The sequence below is a fragment of the Euprymna scolopes genome, chromosome 29 (assembly GCF_053919585.1).
Source record: "Euprymna scolopes isolate OS-2025 chromosome 29, ASM5391958v1, whole genome shotgun sequence".
NCBI lineage: Eukaryota > Metazoa > Mollusca > Cephalopoda > Sepiida > Sepiolidae > Euprymna > Euprymna scolopes.
Genome location: NC_136510.1, coordinates 53273387 through 53299472, shown reverse-complemented (window position 1 = coordinate 53299472; position 26086 = coordinate 53273387). Strand labels below are relative to the sequence as shown.

At 31.3% G+C, this 26086-nt stretch overlaps 1 protein-coding gene across 2 annotated transcripts in view; it reads right to left on the bottom strand.

The window, feature by feature from the left end:
* Positions 1 to 26086, bottom strand: part of LOC145252654 (germinal-center associated nuclear protein-like) — a 662650-nt gene that overhangs the window by 6464 nt on the left and 630100 nt on the right. For both annotated transcript variants that reach the window (XM_080112417.1, XM_080112418.1), the window contains exon 25: positions 17122 to 17224. In XM_080112417.1, the coding sequence (XP_079968543.1) occupies positions 17122 to 17224 (103 nt within the window). The remainder of the gene's footprint in view (positions 1 to 17121; positions 17225 to 26086) is intronic.

Genomic DNA, 26086 nt, shown 5'->3' with positions numbered 1-26086 from the left:
ATGGTTCTCCTTTACTTGTGCAGCTACCATTACTCAAAGGCAGCATGCATTCCATAAGCTTATCTGACATAAGTTCAATACCAATAGACAAAAGTATATAGTAGTTAGAAATAATTGTAATAATGAAATAGCCGCACCTAGGAGAAGGCATGCCGAAATCATCAAAAAATGTATTGCGTCACAGAAATAAGGAACTTGCGATTTCTCAAAAATATATAACAGTGTAGTGAATAATGAGTAATCAACAATTCCACCACTATCCAAACAACCTGAAGTTGGTTTGCATGGCAACTGATAAGGTAAATCTACTTGCCTGATGGTTTGCCTCCAACAAACCACCCTTTCTTAAATTTCTCTTTGCGGACAGAAACCACACTCGATGATCTGAAAATAACCCCTTCTCATGTTCGTGATGTCATAAAAAACCTAGACACCTACAAGGCATTTGGACCTGAGCTCATTCCTGTTATACTAGTAAAAATATGCTCTGCTGAGGTTGCCCCAGTTCTCTTCAAACTCTTCAACAAATGCCTTACCAAATATTGCTTTCATGACTGCAGGAAAATTTCTTCTGTTATACGAGTTTACAAGAATTCTGGCAAAAGTCACTCAATTATTGCTTTATCTTCCTTCCTCTCTTTGCCAAAATGTTTGAATCCTTAATCAATCAAATACTAGTCTACGACCTCATAGATAATAAACTTCTTTCCAATCGACAATTACACTATATACACACACACACACACACATTTTCTAGATGCATCAAGGGTGATTATCAGTGATACACAGTGCTCATCGCCAATTTCAGGTACTTTCTCATCATATTGGCTATAACAATATGCTGACCTGAAACCAGCAGATTCAAGTTGCCTCTTTAAAAGCGATGTTGTATAAAACTTTTGAAATGCAAAAAACTGTTCTACTGATATTGATCTGAGCTACTTAGCTTCAACTAATAAGACTACTTGACAGATAACTGAGTTCTTTATAACCAGGCAAGTAGCTTCCGTGCATAAGGACGCCTTTGTTTTGAAAATCTTTTATGCCATTTTTCATGGTGTTATGGCTTGCAATAAGCCACAAAGAAAACAGAACAACGGAATAGAGTTTAAACAATGTATTACTGGAACAACAACGTAAAAAGGTTACAACTGAAAAGAGTAGTAAACTCCACCGAGCAGGCGAGGGTCGCTCTGGTGTTTAATCCACACCTGGGATCAAAAGGTCTATGCTTTATATAATGCATAGAACAGTCCATTTGAAGGGTGGTCCCCCCACAACACATGGCTGTTCTTTTAAGTCAAATCCATTTGACTTTGAAAGCAGTTAATGCTGCGTTTGGAATATTTTTAGTGCATTTGCTCTCGTTACTCCAACTATCCATACTTTTGTAACAACTCTGCACAATGAGTGTTTTGTAAAGCTTTTTAAATCATCCTTTATTGAGTCATACTGGATAAGGTATTGAATTGTGTGTTGTGGTAGTACCTTACAAGAGTTATCAGCTGTATCCTGAGAGTATCAGGATAGGTGGTCATACCTGGTTCTAAAGCATACTCAAAATCTTTTATGTGTTGCTCTGAGCACCATACCCTGGTAAACTGTCTCAGCTAGCGAGCTAAACCTAATAGAAGTACCTGCTGCCTTGAACAATTTGTCAGTAAAATAAGAAAAGCTAAACTCATCACATATAACAGTGGTTAGTGATAGGAATCCATATTTCAAACAGAAATCCATGTAGTATACACATTGGAATTGAACAGTTTCTGGCTGCTTGTGCCTCTTTAGAGATTCTATGGCAAATGCAAGTATGTTGAAAATCCAAGCAATGTCTGCACTGGTATACCAGAAGCTTATGGTTGCAAGAATGGGCAATGAAAAAAAATATATATATCTGAAATTAAGATGAATTTCAAAACATAGTGGACCACTGCCCCTACCAATTTCCCAACCTTGGGGCCATGCTCTCATCCCAAATTTCCCAACTTTCAAGCAAGAAAAAAAAAGAGAGTAATAAATAGAGTCAAGATAGAAATCAGACTTCTTATTAAAAAAAGGCAGATTAAAGTGGAAATACTCCCTTTTCTGAATGGAAAAATGAGCAGAATTCCATTTTCTCTGATTTACCAAAAAATGGAATTTTACTAAACCAAAAGAGTATGTCGATACTTTGTGGCATGTTTAAGTATTCTTAGTTACCAACTATGGCCTATGAATATAGAGAATTCTTTTTGCACTCACCAGTATAATCTCATGACATGGATGGATATTCTGTATATTTTACTGACATTTTTTATTGGATTTAGAACATCAAACAAGTCAGCTGTACTGTACAATATCACCTTGTACACTTATGCTTTGATCGGGGGGGGGGAGAAAAAGCAAAAGAAATAATCTGTTTCTCCCTCCTTTCTGTTGCAACTTGAGTCGTCAGATCTTCTCCCCAAGGAAAATGTACCTCCAAATCATTTCATTTTATTGCCTTTATTTCCTTTCTTCATTGTTTGTAGCAAATATCTTGATTTGCATTATTTTATGCATTGACTTTTGGACATTTACTTGTATTATTTTAGCTGAAATTATGCATGTCAGGAGTTGATATGGTATTCTGGGAATGGATTAATTCAGTTTCCATTATTCCTTATGGTAATAAATGTTTTGCAATTCCAACATACAAACAGCAGGAACTAATTAAGTTGGCGTTTTAAGGTATTAAAATAAATACACAGATATTCACATACCACATATAAATACACATGCCACATACGAGAGGCATTCCTAAAGTAATGACTCCTATTTTTTTTTATTCAGATGGATAAGATCAAAGGGGATTGCAAATTGCTTTGCTATGATGACTTAACTTATGTATTCATGACCTGAAAGTTTCATCTCTCTGTTGCAGATATTGGCAGTGTGAGACTCTAAGAAAGCAAGCCCTCTCATGGACATGCGCCAGAAGCAAAGATGCAACATTTAATTCCCTATGCAGAAAAATTGAAATGATCACCATTCACTGGCATCTGTTGATCAAAACCGATGCAGTTGATGTCAGTTTGGATTCCATTTTTTATACTTAGTTAAAAAAAAATAGGAAGCATTAGTTTCCAAATGACCCTCATATATGTACACACATATATGCTAAAGGCCTCCTTTCAGTCTGAGTAGACAATGGATAACCACAGTGTTTACAGTGAAGCAAGGGTTACAAAATCTTCAACTACACATCTCCTGAACCAGAATTGCTTGAATCCTTTTTTTTTTTTTTTTTTACACAGTGATCACCCCTTATCAAGGCCCGGAAGCCACTCAGGGATAAGGGTTATTGCAAGTACATCACGTTAGTGAGGAGATTTTATGAAGTGTTTAATTAGGGGGGCGGTTCATTAGGAATTTGTTAACATTAGACTTGAAGACATCCAAGTTGTAGTCCGGAGGGAAGCAGGCTGACGGAACAGAGTTCCACAGGCGTGCAGTTCTAAGAAAGAAGCTTTGCTCATGAAATCCACGTTTTGATTTAGGCACAGATATAGAGTGGGGGAAATTTTTCACAGTGGATTCAGCTAGACGGGTGTTTTTCGTGAAAGATTGGCGAGGAGGGGGCAGAGATTGGATTCAGACGAGCACCTGCCATGAAAATAACGATAAAACAAGGATAGGCTCGCAACGTCTCTTCTGTGGGAGAGGGGTTGCAGGGTAGAGAAAAGGGCATCCCCCACTAAACCACGAAGTCTATTTTGTACTCTGTCAAGGCATGATAGGCTGTTTTTTGGCAGCTCCTGCCCAGATATGGCAACAGTATTCCATCCTTGGCCGTACTTGGCTTTTATATAGATAGAGAATTGCATCAGTAGTGAGATATCTTCTGGAGCGGTAGAAGGATCCCACCATCTTTCCTGCGACCTTGGCAACAGACTTGATGTACGTGTTCCATTTCAGATCAGGAGTAAAGGTCAAACCCAGAAGCTTGTCAAAACACGGGGCCTCACCCAGACGAGAGCCATCCATCACAATTGATGCCAGCTGGGGATCAGAGCGTTGATGATGTAAGGATAGGAGTTTGGTTTTGGATGCATTAAAGGTAACTAACCACATCTTCCCCCACTGAACCACGCGTTCAGATCAGAGGAGAGAGAATCCTAGAGAACTTCGTCATTTACAGCCTTTGATGTGTTGCCGTAGATGGTCGTGTCATCAGCATAGATGTCAACGAATGATTTAAGTATGTGTTTAGGGAGGTCATTGATGTAGATCAGGAGGAGAGTTGGGCCCAGGATTGACCCCTGAGGGACTCCAGCATTTATATTGCAGGCCTCCGATTTTTGTCCATCTACCACTACTCTTATGAGCCTATCGGAGAGAAATGATTTAATGATTGAGAAAACATTTCCAGTGACAAGAAGTCAAAGGTGACTGGAAAAAATATAAAAATAGGCAAAAAAAGACTAGCATTATTTCTGATTCTTTCTTTTCTAAGACTTATTAGAAAATCAAAGCTTGAGAGTTTAGTATAGTCTACTCTACAATTTAACACATAAGTGAAGGAACGATATAAGGATTCACAACTTTTCCAAGTATACTTGTAAAGTTTATGAGCTGATCTCTACAGAATTTGAACCCAGCATGCTAATTTTATTTATTAGCGGGACCTGTGGAAATTCCACAGGTGACTGATTTATATATAATATATTGATGTTAGCATTCTGTAGATATTCAGTGTAAATGAAGATGCTTTGATATTTTTATAACTCTTTTGTTAAAACTGAAAAAGTATTTATCTAAGCTAGCAGGGACGCCCAGTATAGCTCGGTCATAAAGTACACTTAAATATGATATTTTACTTCTTGCAAATTTCATATATATTATTATAGAGTTAATATTCTATCGATTTTTATTTATTATAAAGTTGTGATTTCAAAAATAAAAAAGTATATTTATATGACTTGGGTGCATCAGCTTAGATCAAAACTGAAACTTATGAAAAAAGTTTATATATATATATATATAAAACTTAAGTTCCTTCAACCATAATCGAAACTAAAACTGAAACCAAAACTTATGAAAAAATCTTGATAAATTATTTATAAAAAAAAGTAGATAACTTAAGTGCCATCAACTATAATCGAAACCCAAAACCAAAACTTAAGAATTCTTAGTAAAATTATTTATAAAAAATAAATGACTTGAGTGCCATCAGCTTTAATCAAAATTGAAACCGAAACCAAAACTTAAGAATTCTTGGTAAAATTATTTATTTCAAGAAATGGAAGTCCATAACTATTAAACAACTCGGATGTAAGCGTGACACAGAAAATAAATAAACAACACACACACTATCGTGTGTGTGTATATATATATATATATATATATATATATATATATATATATATATATATAAGTTAACTTGAAAAACACTGATTTTAAATATATTTTAGGTTAGAAATGTAAAAGTTAGAGGGGGGGATAATATGAAGGGGAAGAGAGGTAAGAGTGTAATAAAAACTTCAAAGGCAGAAGGAAAGAGGAGTTAAGTAAGAAAAAAGGTTTTAATAAGAAAATATTAAAAAAAAAAATATTTTTTAATTCAGACATACAAACTCTGCTCATACCAACTCTGATTATTGGAGGCTTAATCCAAAGAAAAGGAGATACTCCAAACAAGTGAATAAATCTTTTAATCTTTGATTTATTAATTGCTACTCATTTGTTTGGAGTACTCCTTTTTCTTTGAAGTAAGTCTCCAATAATCAAAGTTAGTATAATCTCTAACCTCAACATGAGACAAGAAGATGAAAAAATGAACATAAATATAAAAGAACATAAATAACTATAAAGAAAAAGAATCATTAACGATTATAAGAACTAATTTTATTCTAATTACGGAATTAAAAACAATTTGATTTTGAATTTGAAAGCAATAAATTTGACAGATAAACTTGGAATTTAACTATTTTTCAGGTCTATGTATTAAAAGTATATAAAGGAAACCAGATTTTCTATTGCATATACATAAAAAGTGAAAATACTATTAAACATTTTGTATTACGTGGAATGTCAATTAACTCAAGAAACAACCATAGACAATCTTGTGATATGTAACTGGTGGTGTGTACTGATCTACGGTGGCAGCTTAAAAATCTAATTTCTTTTCTGAATTTTTTAGATAAGGATTGGTTATTCACATAATTTGGATTCTTCGCATTATTGTTTTCATCTAGAGTGTCATTTTCACAACATTTGGGTCGATGTAACCTTTGACCTTTTTCAAGAGTATCTCGTCAAACTTGGGAATCTGCATAGAATTTTGAACAGAACCTTTTATTTAATTCACAGAGATAGCATGCTCTTGTTCCATCGTCAATAACTGAATAGAAATTCTTAGTAATTTGCAGTTGTATTTTCGGTCGCCAAAATTGGAGATTCAACCTTCAAAAGAAAGTCATTTTTACAACTGAATTTTTCCGTTTTGAAAAAGACACGCAAGATGAGATAAAGTCCAAAGAATTCAAATATGAATCCAAATTTATTCACATAAATTAATGAAATTGGATTCGTTTTTATGAAAATTTTAATTAATAGTTACTGTTTTTAAGATCAATATTCCTCTAGTTCATTGGAATTTGTTTACACTTTGTTGGGATACTGCATGCCATTTGTTCTGTTTGAAATGGATTGAAAAATCCTTTTAATCTAAAGGAAGAGTTTTTTTTTTGTAACTATGAAAAAATCATTGAAAAAATCCATCAACTTTAATTATATTGTGAATAATAAGAAACTTTAGTATATTTTTTAAAAATATTCCTTCATTACGAAAATCTAATGGATGGTTAAGATAAAGAATTTGAGTGAATGTTCATTTTTTATACCAAGCATTGCTTATATGGGACTAGCAGGGGTGCCTGGAAAATACCCTTCAATATATTTTAATTCATACAAATTTAGTATTCATTATCACAAAGCTAATTCTCTATTGAATATTATATTGTACCTAATATATAGTACTGATTACAAAAGTTTAAAAAAAAAAATGATTTGGGTACCATCAGCTAGAATCCAAACCAAAACACTTTGCATTCCAGCCACGTTTCCTACTGTTTGAGCAATTGATTTGATAGATAAAGATTTAAAATAAAACCACTTCAAGCTATGAATAAATTTGTGCATGCACAAAAATAATAGAAATATGTTGGCAAGATAAAATGAACATCTTGTATTTCAACTTGCCGCCATATTTCTGTACACGTTATTCATTCATCCAAACAAATATTTTATTCATTATAAACCATCCTTGGTCCATGATTACCATTTCCTGTTAATTTCAATGTTATGAGACCAGTAGTTTAAGAGTTTATCAGTTAAATAGTTTCACACAGACACATACATACATCGACTATTTTATTTATATAGAAGAATGAAGAATAATATTTTTTATAAAAACCAAATCATTATAGTTTGAGATTTCTTTTTTTTAATGTTGTTTTACTGAATGGAGAAATAGGAAATGTAATGTTTGTTTAGTGTTTGGAAATTATATTTGAATATTCCATAAAGAGGATTTTAGTCAGCCAATCAAACTGCCATGAAAATAAGTTCCTAAGCTGGAGGAATCAGTTCATATTTACTTAGTGAAATTATAATGGGTGAAAGATAATATCACAAAATGAGAAAAAGAAACAATGACGGTTTGAAAAAAAAAAAAAAAATGTATCCATGAATGAGAATTCCGGGTGATTTATGGATGAGTGGTAGTAGATTTTTTTTTTTTCTGAGTGAATAAAAGATGTGCATATTTCTTGTAAGTATGATTGTTTTGTGAGAATCAGGTCGGAATTAACAAAGGAAATTTTGAATGAAACCAACTGACAGTTTCTCAAAGGATGCATTAATTATTAGCAGAAAGCATGACTATATTGGAAGCATATGTAGCACTTTTTTATAGTCCCATAGTAACTGAATTTAGAGGGGGGGGGAATCGATTTTACATCTTAATAATTATAAAATTCTGTAGACTGTCTGGGTGTCCTTGCTTGCTTGCTTGAATCTTGCAAAGAATAATATTTCCATGTAATAATAATAAAGAATATTACTTCTATATAATAATTAACAGGAACTTTGATTTATGAACAATTTATTTTAAAATGGGTAGCATCTGCATTTTTTTAAAACCTTAATGATACCGGATTATTTGTCAATTTGCTGACTGAGTAAAGTAATCCCATTTTCTGAAGTATGTGAAAGGTGATAACTACGTCTATGACAAGAGAATATTCTTTTCATTATTTTGACTCTCGAGTATATATATCTAATATGTAATATATCTTATATGTTTTTAGATGGAGTAATGTGGTTCTCGATTGATTAACTGTGTTGGATACATACTCGAGAGTCAAAACAATGAAAAGAATATTGTCATAGCCCTAGTGATAACATATGCATAGACATGAAATTGCGTTATAGTTATATAAATGATGATCATTTAGAAGTAAAGTAACTCAATACTTTTAGTTGTACAAGAAGAACACCATTAAAACATGTCACAGTTTATGAGTTTTCAATCGAAATCAAAGTAGAATAATGATTGTGGCCCTGCGGGTCACTGATACATCGAGTTATTAATGACATGTGAATTGGTAATTGAGAAGAAACAAATAGATTTTAATTAATTTTAATTTTTTTCTATAGCAGCAGCAGCAGCAACTATATAGTATTTAACTACACTAATTTAGTATACTGTTATTTTTGTATCTTAATTATTTTTTCCACTCCAAATAGAAATTACATCTTTCAAGTTATTCTAAAAAACCATAAAATTGTTGGTATCAAATTTTTGCTTTTTCAGTGAAAATAGATGTGGAAAGTGATATACGTTTTTCCTAAACATTTTTATAAAACAAATTCAGAGCGCATTAACTTTTCCAGTAAGTTACAACTCTACCAACAAGAACGATTATGTATACTTTTAGTCCCACTTCAACATACAACAGGTTTTACAATATGATTGTGCTTGTGAGCTCTTAGAATTAAAATATAAGAATGGACCTATCACCTAACTCATGAATAAACATAGCACATGATATAGACTATATATCTGTATAATACAAACCACCTCATAAACTCACAAAAGTCACAATAACAAGCAAAAAACAGACACTTACTATACAGGTTGATATAAACTAAATCTGCTGCAACACATGCAACAAAATTTATATTAGTAAAACACAACACAACTTAAAAAAATATGTGAAAGCAAATATGCAATCTAACTTAAAACTCATAAAAACTCCCATGTCTTTACCTAATTTTTAACTTCCGCAAAATGTACAAACACCATGAACAGCTCATTTCTATGTTTACATTCTTTACAATTCATTAGATAAATTTCACGCACACAGTTTCTGTGTGTGTGTGTGTGTGTGTGTGTATGTATATATATATATATATATATATATATATATATATGATAAACATTTCGTTATGTAGCTGGATTGATACATACAGACTCATAAGTATACATGAAGAGATATTTCTGGCATAATTTTAAGGAGGAGGACAGTTGGTTATTTCAATCAATATTTTGTTTATCCTCTGAGAGAAACGTGAGCAGAATTTTATAAAGTACACATTATTCAAAATTTCATTTTCACTGGCATGAAATACAGGAGAAAAGCCAACATTAAACAGATATGTTTGTGTGTGCGTATATATATATATATATATATATATATATATATATATATATATATATATATATATATATATATATATATATATATACTAGAAGAATACTCGGCCAAGCATAGATAAAATTAATTTCACAAACAAAACAGTTTTACACCACTTTTATATCCCCTTACAAGTATTAAATCTAATGTCTAGAATCCTTATTCCAATTTTAATCCAAATCGATTACATAATTCTGTTTGTTTGTTTGTTTTCAACATATATTTTCTTCGTATTATGCCATGTCTAGCCGATTGATTGGATCAGACCTTTCCAAACCTGTCCAGCTGAAGTAAGGATCGAAATGAAAGTATGGCTCAGCTACACGGATCTTATCCTATAACATAACGGGTCATTACCCACAGCCAACAGGTGACCCCATTTGGGAAGATGGGGCGCCTCTCTTAATGAGGTTGCAGTCAAAAAATTTGTAGTCCTGTCAATTTTGATTCTAGAAAACATCTAAAACTTTAAAAGTTTTAATAAGAGATGAAATTCAGATTTTTCAATAGTGATTGTACTCACATTCTGCCCCCCCCCAATTCAAAATATTTTAAAGAAACTGAAATTTGATGAATATTTATTGATTAATATCTAATTTCTGTTGTTAAAATTTCACAGAAATGAAGATTAAAATCAACATGTAAGATATCAAATCTTATGTCTAGAATCCTTATTCTAAGTTTGATGCAATTTTATGATTTTTATTCCAGAAAATGACTAAAATTGTATGCTTAAGCTAAAGAGGTGTTAAGAAAAAAATCAAATTAAAAAGAATCTTGCTTAATGAGTCAAATTCAATCCAAATTTCATATTTAAATTCTTAAATAGGAGATTGTGCCCATAGTATATTTTTAAATAATCCTTTAAAATACACCAAAGAAACTAAAATTTAAGAAATATTAATTAGTTGACGCGTAAAATCAAGTGTTAAAATTACACAAAATTAGAGTCGTTTGAATCTTTAGAAAAACCTTTTACTCCTACTTGCCTCCTTTACATAAATAAAATTAAACAAAACATAGCACACATGATGACCACTCACACTTAATAGCTGTGTTTCAAAATCATAACAATTGCTTAATTAGTTTACAAGTGATTCCTATGCATACAAAAACATATATGCATACCTAATTTTATATATAGATTTATATACTTTCAACTCTAATCCTTCGACAACAATTGTTTTGCCTTTCATAAAAAAATATAATTATGAGATTTAAATTGATCATTAAAATATAACCTTAAATTGCATTTTTTTTTTTGTTGTGTTTTGGATTTCGTTTGATTTGGATTTGATTTTTTTTGTGTGTTAATCTATAAAAATGTTTACTTTTCTGTATTACACTTCAATTTCCATAAATCTGATAGCATGTGATAATGGCCCAACAAGTAATTTTGGCAAATAATGCAAAACAAGATATGCATATATATTAGTCCCCTCACACCTTTTAAGTACTTGAAAGCCTTTCAGAGTAAAGCAGAAAAAAAAACGTGTGAGAAGAAAATTCAAACGGCCATTATGCATAAATGAGTTAAATAAGTTTAAGAAGAAGGGGAAAGGAAAGAGAGGGGCAAAGTAGATATATAGAGAGAATGAAGGGTAGTAATATATAAAGAGAATGAAGGGTAGTAATATATAAAGAGAATGAAGGGTAGTAATATATAAAGAGAATGAAGGGTAGTAATATATAAAGAGAATGAAGGGTAGTAATATATAAAGAGAATGAAGGGTAGTAATATATAAAGAGAATGAAGGGTAGTAATATATAAAGAGAATGAAGGGTAGTAATATATAAAGAGAATGAAGGGTAGTAATATATAAAGAGAATGAAGGGTAGTAATATATAAAGAGAATGAAGGGTAGTAATATATAAAGAGAATGAAGGGTAGTAATATATAAAGAGAATGAAGGGTAGTAATATATAAAGAGAATGAAGGGTAGTAATATATAAAGAGAATGAAGGGTAGTAATATATAAAGAGAATGAAGGGTAGTAATATATAAAGAGAATGAAGGGTAGTAATATATAAAGAGAATGAAGGGTAGTAATATATAAAGAGAATGAAGGGTAGTAATATATAAAGAGAATGAAGGGTAGTAATATATAAAGAGAAAACTGGGGAAGAAATACAGAGCTGAAAAAGCAACCCAGAAAAAGTGGAGGAGGAAATTTTATATACGAGGGGCGTGCAATAAGTAATGCCCCTGACCCACTTTCCATAGGAGTAGAGCAACGAAACTTGGCACAGTTATTAGTCTTTCTCTACATAGGAACCACCCAGAGTTATGCATTTCTCCCATCGTTTGATGCAGCTCTGGAGACCGTTTTTGTAGAACACCCCAGGTTGGTCCTCCAACCACGACATGACTTCAGAAATCAAGGCTGCATCATATGGGAAACGCTTTCCTTTCAAAAACAACTTCATAGCTGGGAAGAGGTGAAAGTCAGAGGGTGCAAGGTCAGGAGAGTAAGGAGGATGGGGAAAGATTTCATAACCACACACCCCGTGCTTCTGATCTGGCGACATGCGAGTTGTGGACTGGAGCATTGTCCTGCAGGAGGAGGGTACCTTTGCTGATCTTGCCCCGCCTTTTGATTTTGATAGCTTCCCTTAATTTCCTCAAAAGTGAAGCATAATAGGCTCCTGTAATTGTGGTACCCTTTGTCAGGAAATCTGTCATCACTACCGCGTCCTGGTCCCAGAAGACTATGAGCATGACCTTGCCAGCAGAGGGCTGCACCCTTGCCTCCTTTGGAGGTGGTGAATCCAAGTGCTTCCACTGCATTGACTAGGCTTTGGTTTCTGGATCATAGTGATGGACCCAGGTTTCATCCTGTGTAATCATTTTGAAAAACTTTGACTCATCTTCTTGGCACATCTCCAAATTCATCCTCAAGCACTCAACACGTTCTCACTTCTGGAATGGTGTGAGCCACCTGGGAATTCATCTGGCAGACACCTTATGCATATGCACATGAATGATAGTTTCCACAGACCCTGTACTAATGTTGACATCTTGGACTATTTGGCGAATAGTAATGCGCCGATCTTCCAAAATGGCAGCCTCAACTTGATGGACAGATGCCTCATCAATGGCAGAAATGTGGCGACCAGGTCTTGGAGCTGTTTCCACAGACTTCCGGCCATGCTTGAATTCACGATGCAAGCGTTTTACAAGGTGATATGATGGGGCATTATCACCATAAGTTTCTTTCATTTCATCAAAAATCTCCTGTGGTGTGCGTCCTTTTAAATACCGGATTACTGCTCAACATTAAAAGACTCCATTACACACCTGATTCAGTTCAAACACTTATAAAACAGAAACCACAATTAGTTCAGAGCTGTAATTTGCCACATAACCCGTAGAGATATAAATTATTGCACATGCAAAATTTCAGCAAGGTCAGACAACTGGAAGTGGGTCAGAGGCATTACTTATTGCACGTCCCTCGTATATCTGATATATTTTATATATATATATATATATATATATATATATATATATATATATATAATATATATCTGATATATTTTATATATATATATATATATATATAATATATTATATATATATATCTGATATATTTTATATATATATATATATATAATATATTATATATATAATATAATACATATTTGATATATTTTATATATATTATATATATACCTGATATATTTTATATTATATATACATATCTGATATATTTTATATATATATTATATATATATATATCTGATATATTTTATATATATATATTATATATATCTGATATATTTTATATATATATATATATCTGATATATATTATATATATATATATCTGATATATTTTATATATTTATCTGATATATTTTATATATATTATATATAGCTGATATATTTTATATATATTATATATATAGCTGATATATTTTATATATATTATATATATATATCTGATATATTTTATTTATATTATATATACATCTGGCATATTTATATTATATATATATATCTGACATATTTTATTTATATTATACATGTATATATCTGATATATTTTATTTATATTATATATATATCTGATATATTTTATTTATATTATATATATATCTGATATATTTTATTTATATTATATATATATCTGATATATTTTATTTATATTATATATATATCTGATATATTTTATTTATATTATATATATATCTGATACATTTTATTTATATTATATATATATCTGATACATTTTATTTATATATATATATCTGATATATTTTATTTATATTATATATATCTGATATATTTTATTTATATTATATATATCTGATATATTTTATTTATATTATATATCTGATATATTTTATTTATATATACATCTGATATATTTTATTTATATGATATATGTGATATATTTTATTTATATTATATATACATCTGATATATTTTATTTATATTATATATATATATCTGATATATATATATTATATATATATCTGATATATGTACATATATATACTAGCAAAAGTACCCGTCGTTGACTGGGTTCAAAAACAGCCTACAGAAAATGGACTCTGATTTATGAAAGTATGATAGGTTATGAAAAGGAAGGTTTGTAAATTTGGGTTGAATTTGGGGTATCAAAACAAAAGCAAAATATGATGACAGTAAAAATGAAATAGATAAACCCCATAATTTATTATACCATATCTGTTCACACTGAAACACTTATCACAATATTCTGTGGATCTATATTAAAAAACCTTGTTAAACTTTGTGACATATTTCCATTCTATGGAGGTCAGGTGCAGAGGAACACCCCTATAATTTAATTATACCATATTTCTTCAGATTGAAACATAATTATCAAAGTATACTTACGCAGATAGATATGAAAAGTCTTTATTAAAGTTTGTGCCTATTTCCAGTCTATGGAGGCCAGGCACGAACGCAGACCCCACAATCTTATTATACCATCCCTATTTAAGTTAAAACATACTTATCAAAGTATTCTTATGTACATCTATATCGAAAACACTTGTAAACATTTTTTTTTAAATTTTTTATTTCCATACTTTGTGGACCAGGCGCTAACGCAGACCCCATAATTTTAATGAACCACTGTTCTGCCAGATCAAACATACCCATTCCTGTGTCTCGATACATCTTCTATCATTATATGTAATCAGTTTTTTAAAATAGTAAACCATATAGGAGCATATTTGTGACCACACACACATTCAGCTTTATATTATAAATATATATAAGTTATAAAAATATATATTGGAATTTCATTCACGCTAGGATTCATCAGGCTTATGTGAAAAGTTGTGGTTATCTCGCGTTTTTATATATGCACATTCTATTGAGTAGCCAATCAGCTTCCTTCCACCGCACCCCTCCTAATAATCTAATGGGCAGGCACTTAATGGACAAAGGCCCAGTTGACCTTAGGTTCAACCCTTCCTTTTTGTGTGCTTTTTTAGTGGGCAGTGTAGATATCTAGTGATCTCACCTATTTTAAACCTAGGTGTAGTTAAATGTGTTTTTTTTTTGTCTATATTTTTTTTCTAATATTATGTTAGTTTTTTATATATATATATCTTTAGTTTTCATACATAAAGCAAAATTCTCAGTGTATAAGGATTATTTGATACTGGAGATATTCATAATCATATCCTATTTCCAAAAGAGGGGAGATATAACATATGAGAAATATTTGGAATCAAGTCTCCTCTTGCTGTTATTTCAGATTATTTTAAACCATAGCAGCGTGTTTTTGTCTCCCCTCCATCAAGGCCAGAAGTTTTGGGGAACTATTCTGTGATATGCAAAACTAGGAAAAAAATGACTATGATTGAAACATTTTATGGTTGTAAAAAAGTGCCAAAAATAGGTTCTGGATGATGGATGATCCCCTCAATGTGTGACCTTTAGTGCAAATGTCACATAATCCACTACACAATTCAGGTCATTACCTTTCCAACGAGCCTTCACTTGTTAAATTCTGATCAATAGTCGCTGAGATTTGGGGCTTATAAAATTGCTAAAAAAGGTTGTATATATATATATATATATATATATATATATATATATATATATATATATATATATATATATATAGATAATATATGTAGATAACGAAATACGTGTCAGTGGATAATTACATTTTAAAAGTAATATGCACACCGCTCCCCATATGGAGATACCAAGTTGATTAAAGGGGAAATTATCCCCAACTCGCATTTAGGTAAAAATGCATTTTCATAAATAATTGAATTCATTCAAAATGTATCATAAAAACAAAAACAAATAACATCTACGTAAATCATGATATATCCAAACAGTCGTGTGAGGTGGACGAGTGTTAAGAGTTTAGGCTTCTCACCATGGAGTCCCGATTTTGAATCTCGCTAGATTCAGCCACTCTGATGAGTCGTAGACAACAAAGCACGTGTCAGTGGATAATTATATTTTAAAAACAATATATATGCCGCTCCCCATATGAGGGAACCAAATTTGTTAAAGGGAAAATTATTCCTAACTCGCATTTAGGTAAAAATGAGGTTTCGTAAATAATTGAATTCATTGCAAACCTATCGTAAAAACTATAATAACATATATATATGCATACACACATACATACACACACTGGTAGCCAAATTGAATATTGAAATGCTCATATCTTTGTTCTATAGATGAAACCACATGAAAATTTGCAGGCTTTTTGAAAATTATAATACTATTGGATGGTTCAAATTTTATGACATTAAGTAAAAAAAGAACCTATATTTTCAAACCAATAAAATATGGTCAAATTTGCCTACATTTGTATATATAGTCTCCTGCAAGCCAGCTTAAGTTTTGCTGCTTCGGTTGTCTCCTCTTTGGCCTTGTCACGCCACTAATTATATATATATATATATATATATATATATATATATATATATATAATTATATATATGTGTATATATATATATATATATGAGAGAGAAAGAGAAATGAGAACAGTAATTGAGTGATGGAGACAATGTTAGAAACAATAGAGAATTTCTGGGGAAATCAGTGTGTGTGTATATATATATATATATATATATATATATATATATATATATATGGATTAGGGGAAAGCTTTATGTAGAAAAAGTGGAGAAAAGGCTTATAAAGAGAAGAGAGGTTACAATATATAGACAAAGTAAGGAGAGCAATACACAGAAAGTGTGTGAAAAGCAATAAAAACATTGAGAAAACAATATATATATATATATATATATGTGTGTGTGTGTGTGTGTGTGTGTGTGTGTGTGTGAGAGAGAGAGTGGGAAATTATGGAGATAGAGGCAGTAATGAAAATAGAAACAAAAAGGAATGGGCAGGGGGTGGCAATAGATAGGCAAATCTAGGAAAAATGTTTAACGTACCTCGCATACTCTTTTCGGATGCAGCATCATTCCAGGCAGCATCAGGCTTGAAGGAGGTGAGCTCTGATTTTCGGTACATTACTTCAATCTCTTGGGGACACTCCTAAAAAGAATTGAAAGAAAAATTACTTTTACTTTTTAAATAAGAGTGATAATCAAGATGTATTATTAGTAGTAATAGTATCAGTATTAGTAGTAATAGCTTCTGCTGAAACAAATTTATGAATTGTAAAAATGTTCAATATTTAATAAATACAACTTTATCATTTGTCCAATTTTGTACTCAGACTCTGACTCAAAAAACCCCAGTCATTTTAAACATTTGATAAACTTCAAGAACCGTTGTGATTATAAATACCTAATACTTTGTAGCTGATAACTATTGAGTAAACAAATATTTTGTTGCGGAGATTAAGGCTTTCTTTCACTCAACAAAAATCATGAACAAAACTAGGGAACACGTTTCTCAAATCAAATGATAGAATATTTAACAAAAAAACCTTTAAATTTAGATACTATTGCACCAAAAACTGCAAATAATTAAGTAACACAAGAAAATGTATGGCACAATGCAAAGTCCTGAACAATTCTACATGTAATTGTAAAACAAAATCAGTGTTCTGTTGAAACAAGACAATTCCTACAAACATGCATAGACTACAAAGCCACCTTAAGAACAATGACATTTTGAAACAAAACAGCAACACATACAAGAGCTCGTTTTATAACAAAAACTATGCATATGCCACAACGCTGTCAAAGTACATATGACATTTTGAAGACATCAAAAATGGAAAGTACCAACTAATAACAACTCCAAATGCTGCAAACTATTCTTAGAAGAAATAGCAATAATTATATGCTTTACATATAAATCAATTAAAAAAATATCAGAACTGACATCTAAATGCCAACAATTCCTACTAAATTACCAAAACACCAATGATTTTAGACTCTCCATTTGTAACTCAATCTAAGTGAAAATTCCACGAGCAGAGTTTTTTTCTAAAAATCCTTGTCTGTGGAACGTGGCTTGAGATAAAGTTATGTATTATATGATGGTATCCTTTCCAAGCATAAAAAATATATATGTTTGTGCATTAAAATTACTTAAAAATTAACACAGGTGTTCATGTGTTTACTACCATATGCAAGAAAATTGTATTAGCTTTCATTTGGTATCACTTTTAATGCTATAGCATCAACCTCTGGAAAGCTACAATGAAAATAAGGACATAATATCCGATATTTTGCAGCGTTTTTGAAAAACGTCAACAATAAAATGACATGGCTCTTGAGGCAGGCATAGCCAAGGTCCAAGATCACAATAACTGGTATATTTAGCTAATTTAGACCTTGGAGAATGGGAATAATATCAGTTTCCATATGTTTGAAGAAAAAGGTCAATTTTGAAGAGTGTATGCTGATTGTGCACACTTGGATTTTATATATATATATATATATATATATATATATATATATATATATATATACACACACACACACACATATAAAGTTAAAGGTATTCAAGAGAGAAAACTCGTGAATTTAACGAGAATATTAATATATATATATGTATGTGTGTATGTATGTATGTATATGGTGAATTCAACTCAGAGCTATTAACATGGATCAACAAATCTTTTTGAAAATAAATAAAATAAAAATCCTAAATCCAGAAAGATCAGACAGTTGAAATCCATGTATTCTAATAGAAACATTAATGTATAGTATTTAAATGAAATAACATTACTAGCCACATTGAAGAACCCTGATATGACAAAACAACTGTATGTGGATGATATATATATATATATATATATATATATATATATATATATATGAGAACAAGTAGAACATGCTTAAAAAAACACCTTGAAAAAAGTTAAAAACATATTTAATTTTAAAAAAGAAACACAAAATAAGTGGATAGTCCTTAATCCGCGGAGTTTTGAAGAAATACTTTCCTTCTCATCAGAGGGTAGAAATTAGCAAAATGCGGGAGCGGATTTTGCTTGCAAATGTATTTAATGAAACTACAAGTAAGTCATAGATCTCACTTGGTAACAAATAGTGAAGCAGAGGGAATAGGGTGAAGAAAAAGGTGATTTCAAGCGAATGGATAGTTTGGTGAAGGCACTACTACCTCTACTTTGATGGGTCTAAGGTATGGTGTACACGATTCTACAAGCGTGGTATTGAATTTTTTTTTACACTGGTAGAATCGTGTAGTAATTGTACACCATACCTTAGACCCATCAAAGTAGAGGTAGTAGTGCCATTACTAGTAACCAGACCTTAGATAACAAGAAAATATTATCCGAGCTATAAATAATTATGACGCAATAGTTACACATAATGACCTACATTTAACTATACATCCAATCTATCTATCTATTTATATATCTATAAAAGTGAAATACACACAAAATAAAAACGATTTTATAGGAGTATAGATATAGATAGATAAATATCAGTGTGGCTAGTTATGACATACCTAAAGCAGAGATTTGAAACCAAATCGTTTGGTCAGCAGTTGAGATTTGAAACTTAGCAGCTTGGTCATCAGTTACGACTTCTTACGCTATTACCCTCGAATACAAAGTCAGGAAAATGACAATGTTTATATATTTACATTCACACCATCAATGTGAAGAGCGGCGAATTCTTTTTATGAAAAATTGTGCATAATAAAACAAATTTAAATTAAATAAACTTTTAATTTTTATGTTTATTCATCATTGATGAGAGAGAGAAACAGGCAGGCATATATAGAGAGAGAAACATAAAATGAGTGAGACATATCAAACAAAAGTGGCATGTAAGTAAGAAAAAAATAGAGATAGAAAGATACATATATAGAGAGGGAGAAACATAGATCGGGAGAGAGGTAGATGGAGAGAGAGGGAAAGTGGGTTATGTGTAACAAATGCTAAAATTGAAAATGAATGATCGTCCTTTTATAAAACCTGACAAACTTTACAATTCTGGTCCAGCTGAAAACGAATAATCTGAAGGATCCTCTTCTTTTTCTTGAGTGGTTGATTTTCATTCTCCTCATTTTTAATATGCACCAGAATTCAAATTCTGCTTCTTTTTTTTTCAAACAAGTGGACAGTTCCCTCTGAACAGCTGCTAGTCGAATGAAAATGCTCATTAATTTAACCACATTTTCAACAAGATAAATGAAAAATGGTTCTTTGACAGACATAAAATAGTTTTTGAAAAGTCAACCCAAAGAGAAAGAAAAAAAATAACTAAAAGATACAACAAATTAAATCTAAATAAGATTATTTCATGTACATTTGTAAGCAAAACTATGTCACATTTATCAAGGATAGCATATTCTTTAAGATTTCACATCTAAAACATTAAAAGCTGCCATTAATTGTGTACACAATGAGTTAAATTTGATTAAAAACTGTTACAATCAAAATTAATAAATGCAATTTTTTTCATTTATCACACCATCAAAACTGCTGTTATTTCAATCAATAACACAATTTAGTCTTTGAAAATACTATATATATTTATTGGAAAGTGAAAACTGAAATACAGCTATTTGTATACCTAAATTGCATAACTATTGTTTAAACAATTTATAATTAATTTTGTTTCATGTCATTCATTTTATTGTCCTAATTTTCCTTTATATATGTAATATACTGTTTTCGATATTAGAGTGATTTAATAAAAAAGGATTAATTATCAAAACTTTTCTAAAAATTTGATGTTCATTAATTTTCAGGGGAAGTAATTTGAATGAAAACTATTTTTTTTTTTAAATAGATTTTTATAAAATCTCTGTAAGGTAAGTTATATATTTAAGAAGAATACTTAATAATCCCGACATGGTAGATAGTATTTTTTTGTTTATAATAAACTATCTGCCCCTTACCAGTTGTTGCCCATGACCTAGCAAAGTCACTTTACTTTTTAATTTCTACTCGTTTGTACATTTTAAAATAAAAGGCATACAACTCATATTGTTCAGACGTTTCTGAATTTAATGTAAAGAAAGAAATCGTCCGTTGCCTTCAACACCGAGCAAAAGTAATATGTAGTAACATCAGTGCATATCAAGAGGAGATGGACAGTTTAAGAGAAACCCTCTATCAAAACAACTATCCAGAGAGCATGACATCAGCTCCAAGAAATTTGAACGAAACACAAAAAGACATCACTCAGAAACTCACCACAGTTTGTATACCATATATGAAGGGCTTGTCTGAAAAACTTCAACGAATATGTAATTCATATGACATAAGGACAGTATTCAGGAGTGATTCAACTCTCCGGAAACAGCTTGTGAGAGTCAAGCCCCCTACAGAAAAAATCATGACTAAGAACTGTGTATATGAAATCCCATGTAAATGTGGAAAACTATACAGAGGTGAAACGTGTCATCTGCTGAAAGTATGGTTAGAAGAACATCGAAAAGCCATAGTACGTGTAGAGACTGAAAAGTCAGGTATAGCTGATCATATATAGAAAGAAAAGGGAAACCATCTACCACTATGGGACAAAGTAAAAATTATAGACAGAGAGGAACTGTGGAGAGTAAGACGACTGAAAGAAGCAGCACATATGCTGAGGAATAACCAACTGCTAAGTAGACCTAGTATATAATTCAATACGATATGGGAACCAGTAATTATAAACAATAGATAATATATACAAGTAATAAGTAAAAACATTAATATATACAAGTAATAAATATGAGATAGATATACATTAATATATAATAATTAGTAATAAATAGTGATATTTACAACTAGAAATAAAATAGGTTTAAGGCTTCTAAAATTCGTACTAGAATTGTCCGCAAGGACCCGTGGCGCAGTGGTTAGAGTACTTGGAAAAATCAATTGTAAAAAGGTTGAAGGTTCAATCTTCGGTGTGGGCGACTGAAAAATGCATTTGCAAATTACTTAGGGCCTCTATCCAGTCATGGCTGATGGAACAAGAGCATGCTATCCCCGTGGAGTAAATAAAGGGTTCCGTTCGAAATTCCATCCAAATTCCTGAGTTTGACAAGATACACCTGAATCAGAGGTTATATCGACTGAAACGTTGTGAAAATCATACTCAAGATGAGAACAGTAGTCTGATATTGTTCAATTTAAGATTAGTGTTGACTTTAATTTTTAGATGATTATTTAAAAACGTTTCAGTTTCTAGATCCAGACTACATAATTAAAAAAAAATAAATCGTAGCTAAGTATGTCATGATTAGGGCTAGAACAACAGAATATTCTTATTGTATTAACTCTCAAGTATATATCCCACACAGTTAATCAACCGAGAACCACATCACTATATAAAAACATATTAGATATCAACAGTCAAAGTAATCAAGAGTCAAAGTAATTTAAAGAATATTCTGTTGTCCTAACCCTAGTTATTATATTACCAATTACATGGTACAACCGTAACAATAAAAAATTGACTAGTTAGAAGTAAAGTTTGATTTGTCTTGACTTTAAAAATCTGATAACTTTATATATTAAAAGAAATGAAAGATCTCAATTATAAGGATAAGCTGAATTCTTTAGATTTAATTACTTATGAGAATAAACAATGAGAATCACTTGAGATGTTCAAAATAATTCATGGGATTTCTAAAAATTAAACACTTTGCACTGGTAATTTATTAACAAGATAAAATAAATGAATTCAGTAATAATGGTAACAAATGTATTTACACTGACATTTTTGAGGTCTGAAAAAATAAAAATTGATTGAGTATACTGATATTATATATTTAACAAGAATTTAGAAATTTATATATCTACATATATAAATATGTGATTGAATATGTGATCTACATATATAAATATGTGATTGAAAACAACTTTTTATTAAAATAAAAGATACCAAAAGGGCATAATAAATAAATACATATGATAAACATGCAATTATATATCAAAGGATTTTTTTTCGTTTAAATCATGGAAATTACACATCCTATTGATTTTACTAACATCCATTCTTCATATTGCTATTTGGTATTTTTTATCAATTTCTATCATGGTGCAATTTTGAAGCATATGTGTTCTATTATCTAAAGGGCAGTTGTTTGTTTGCATGCCCAGTAAAAGCTTTAAAAATACACAACAAACCCCTACAAAATTAGTATTTTTTTTTTTTTAAATCAGCATAACCCCAGAAAAATGATATCTAAAATTAAGAAAAAAGAATAATTCTTTAGGGAGTATTTCTTTTTTCTGGACATCATTCTAGACAAAGCGTGGCAACACTTCATGTAATGAGCTAGCAAAAATAAAAGATGATTATCGCAAAAACAAGAGATGCCTATTAGCCTGTCTTGAAAAGACCATGATTAACTGATCCGAGGGAGATGGGCAAGAAGCAATATCAAAATAGCGAGTGGTATCTTCAACATAGCTGTTAATTTTCTTAACAATATTCTCTGGAAGATCACTGATATAAAGAAGAAATAGAGTTACACCTACAATAGAGCCCTGAGGAATAGCAGCATTGAAAGGAAAAGACAATCAGGAGACACCATCTACAGTTACAATCTTTGATCCGACAAAAAAACAAAAAGACCTTATGATGTCAAGGATCTTATCATCAATATCATAACCCTGAGTTTATGTACAAGACCAGAATGCAACACTCCATTGAATGCCTATGCAATGTCAAGGGCAATGGCCTTACTCTCTCCTGACTTATCCATGAATCAGATCTGCTTAGTTACAACAGTTAATAGATCAGCAGTTGAACAATAATTATGAGAGTCATACTGAACATCACTAAAGTGGCCCAGAGTTTGCAGAAAATCAACAAGCTTGCTATTGACCAACCTTTCAAAAACTTTGCTAATAACAGAAAGGAAGCTAACAGGACAATATTTTCAGATCAATCACCAGCATTTTTAAAGGTAGAGACCACAGAAAACTCTTTCTAACAAAGGAAATATGATTTTGATAAACAGAGATCGAATAATTTTGAGAAGATAGAAGAAAGTTCAGGAGCACAACGTTTTAGAATTAAAACAGGGACTGAATCAGAACCAGAAATCTTAGACTGGTCAAGATAACAAAGGGCCATAGTAACCACCTTTGGAATGATACTTATAGAATCCAAAATCTTATCAGTTTTCAAAGGACAATCCGTAAGAACAGCACTAGAGTCATCATTAGAAGAACTATTGGCAAAAAGACAAGCAGAGAGAGCAACTTTATCCTTAAAAAATGAAATAACCCAAAGACCATTAAATACTGGAAGAATAGCAGACTTGTCACTATAACCTCCAAAATCATGAGCCTACCTTTTGAAATGAGATAGTCATGAATCCTGTGAGAGTAACTAGACTCAGACTCAGAAATTGCTGTCTTGCAGGTATTGGTAGCTCTTCTGTAGAATTGCCTAGAAGCCTCAGAATCATCTTGACGATAGATTGACATAATGAGTATAATAGTTAATAGCAGAATCATGAATACGATGAAGGAGAATGAGGTTTGTATTGAAACTCACTATAGGAACTGAAGGTGTCACTTCTAACAAGAAGCTAGTCAGTACCTCCTTTGCAGCATCATTTGGATACATACCAAGGGTAGGACTCTATAGAACATCACATAGGAAGCTACAAGCTCATCTCAATCAGCTCTCCAATAGTTAAGCGACTTCTCAGAAAAATCAATCTCAGCATCAACAACAGCATGATCAAAAAACCCAGAAGAGGGAGCAGAACAAGATGCAGGAACAGAAGTGAGATCAAGAAAGGATGGTTGATGACAATCATTATCAGGAAACATGTAGGGGAAGTGACAATTTGGGACAAGTCATGAGACAGAGAAAAGTTAGAACAGATTTCATCAGCTAGATCTATGTGATTAGATTGAGGGAGCCTGACAGAATGATTGGCATTAAAGTCATTAAAAACAAAGATGGAGCTTGATGGATGAAGTTGAAATACATTATTAATACTGATGGATACAGCATCAACAACTGAGCAGTCGTTGTCAGAAGGTGAAGGATATAAAAAGAATAAATAGGAAGTGTAGCAAAGACAATCCAAGACAGATAAAAGGACATCTGTGTGATTTGAGATTTGGGACTTAGAAAATGGGGAGATTCTTGTGAAGAAAAAGAGCATGGCCATGTAAATCTGTAGAAGAGTCTAAGTGGACAAATAAGCATCCACATATAAATTGTTGCTATCAATACAACAACCTAGATTAGACTCACAAAGAGCAAGAATATAAGGAGATTTGCAAAAAATAAAAAAACTAGACATTATAAAGGTTCGTTCTGACACCTCTAATATAAGTATAGAAAATAGTAAGGTGATTGGTGTGAAGGAGAGAAAGATAGGATCACTTCAAGATAAACCAAGCTTGAAAGAGACCTCACCATCAGCATTCAATCCTCTGGACTCCAAACAGGCTGGATAAAAAAAGGCATGTCAAAAGCCAAATAGGAAGGGATGGAGTTACTAAACTGGTTATGTCGCTGACCAGAAACCGGTGTTTTATCATAATACTATCATTCTTCAACAAAGGCAACGATGGCATCTTTCCTAAAGATAAGATACCAGCAAAACATTTTAAAAACTTAAGTGAACAGAAACTAGACAATATAGGAGGAGATTAGTTCCCGGCAATATCTACATATCAAAATATATGTGAAACTAGAATGTGTTTCCCTTTTATGTAATTTATTTGTTCAGTAAACCTTAAAATTTGTATACAATCATAATAATGATATCTAAAATGAACTAGTAACAACACCCACTGCAGCTTCAACAGAAAATTTTATCAACATTAGTGTATTTCTATCTAAACTAAACAATCTGTACTAAAAATAATCCTACCAAAAAGACACAATCAATGATATCAACGTTTTTATACTATAAAAATTCAAATAACTTGAAAAAAAAAAAACAAAAAAAAAACATACTACTTTTCTGTTGAATTGTTACTCCTTGTGCTAAAAC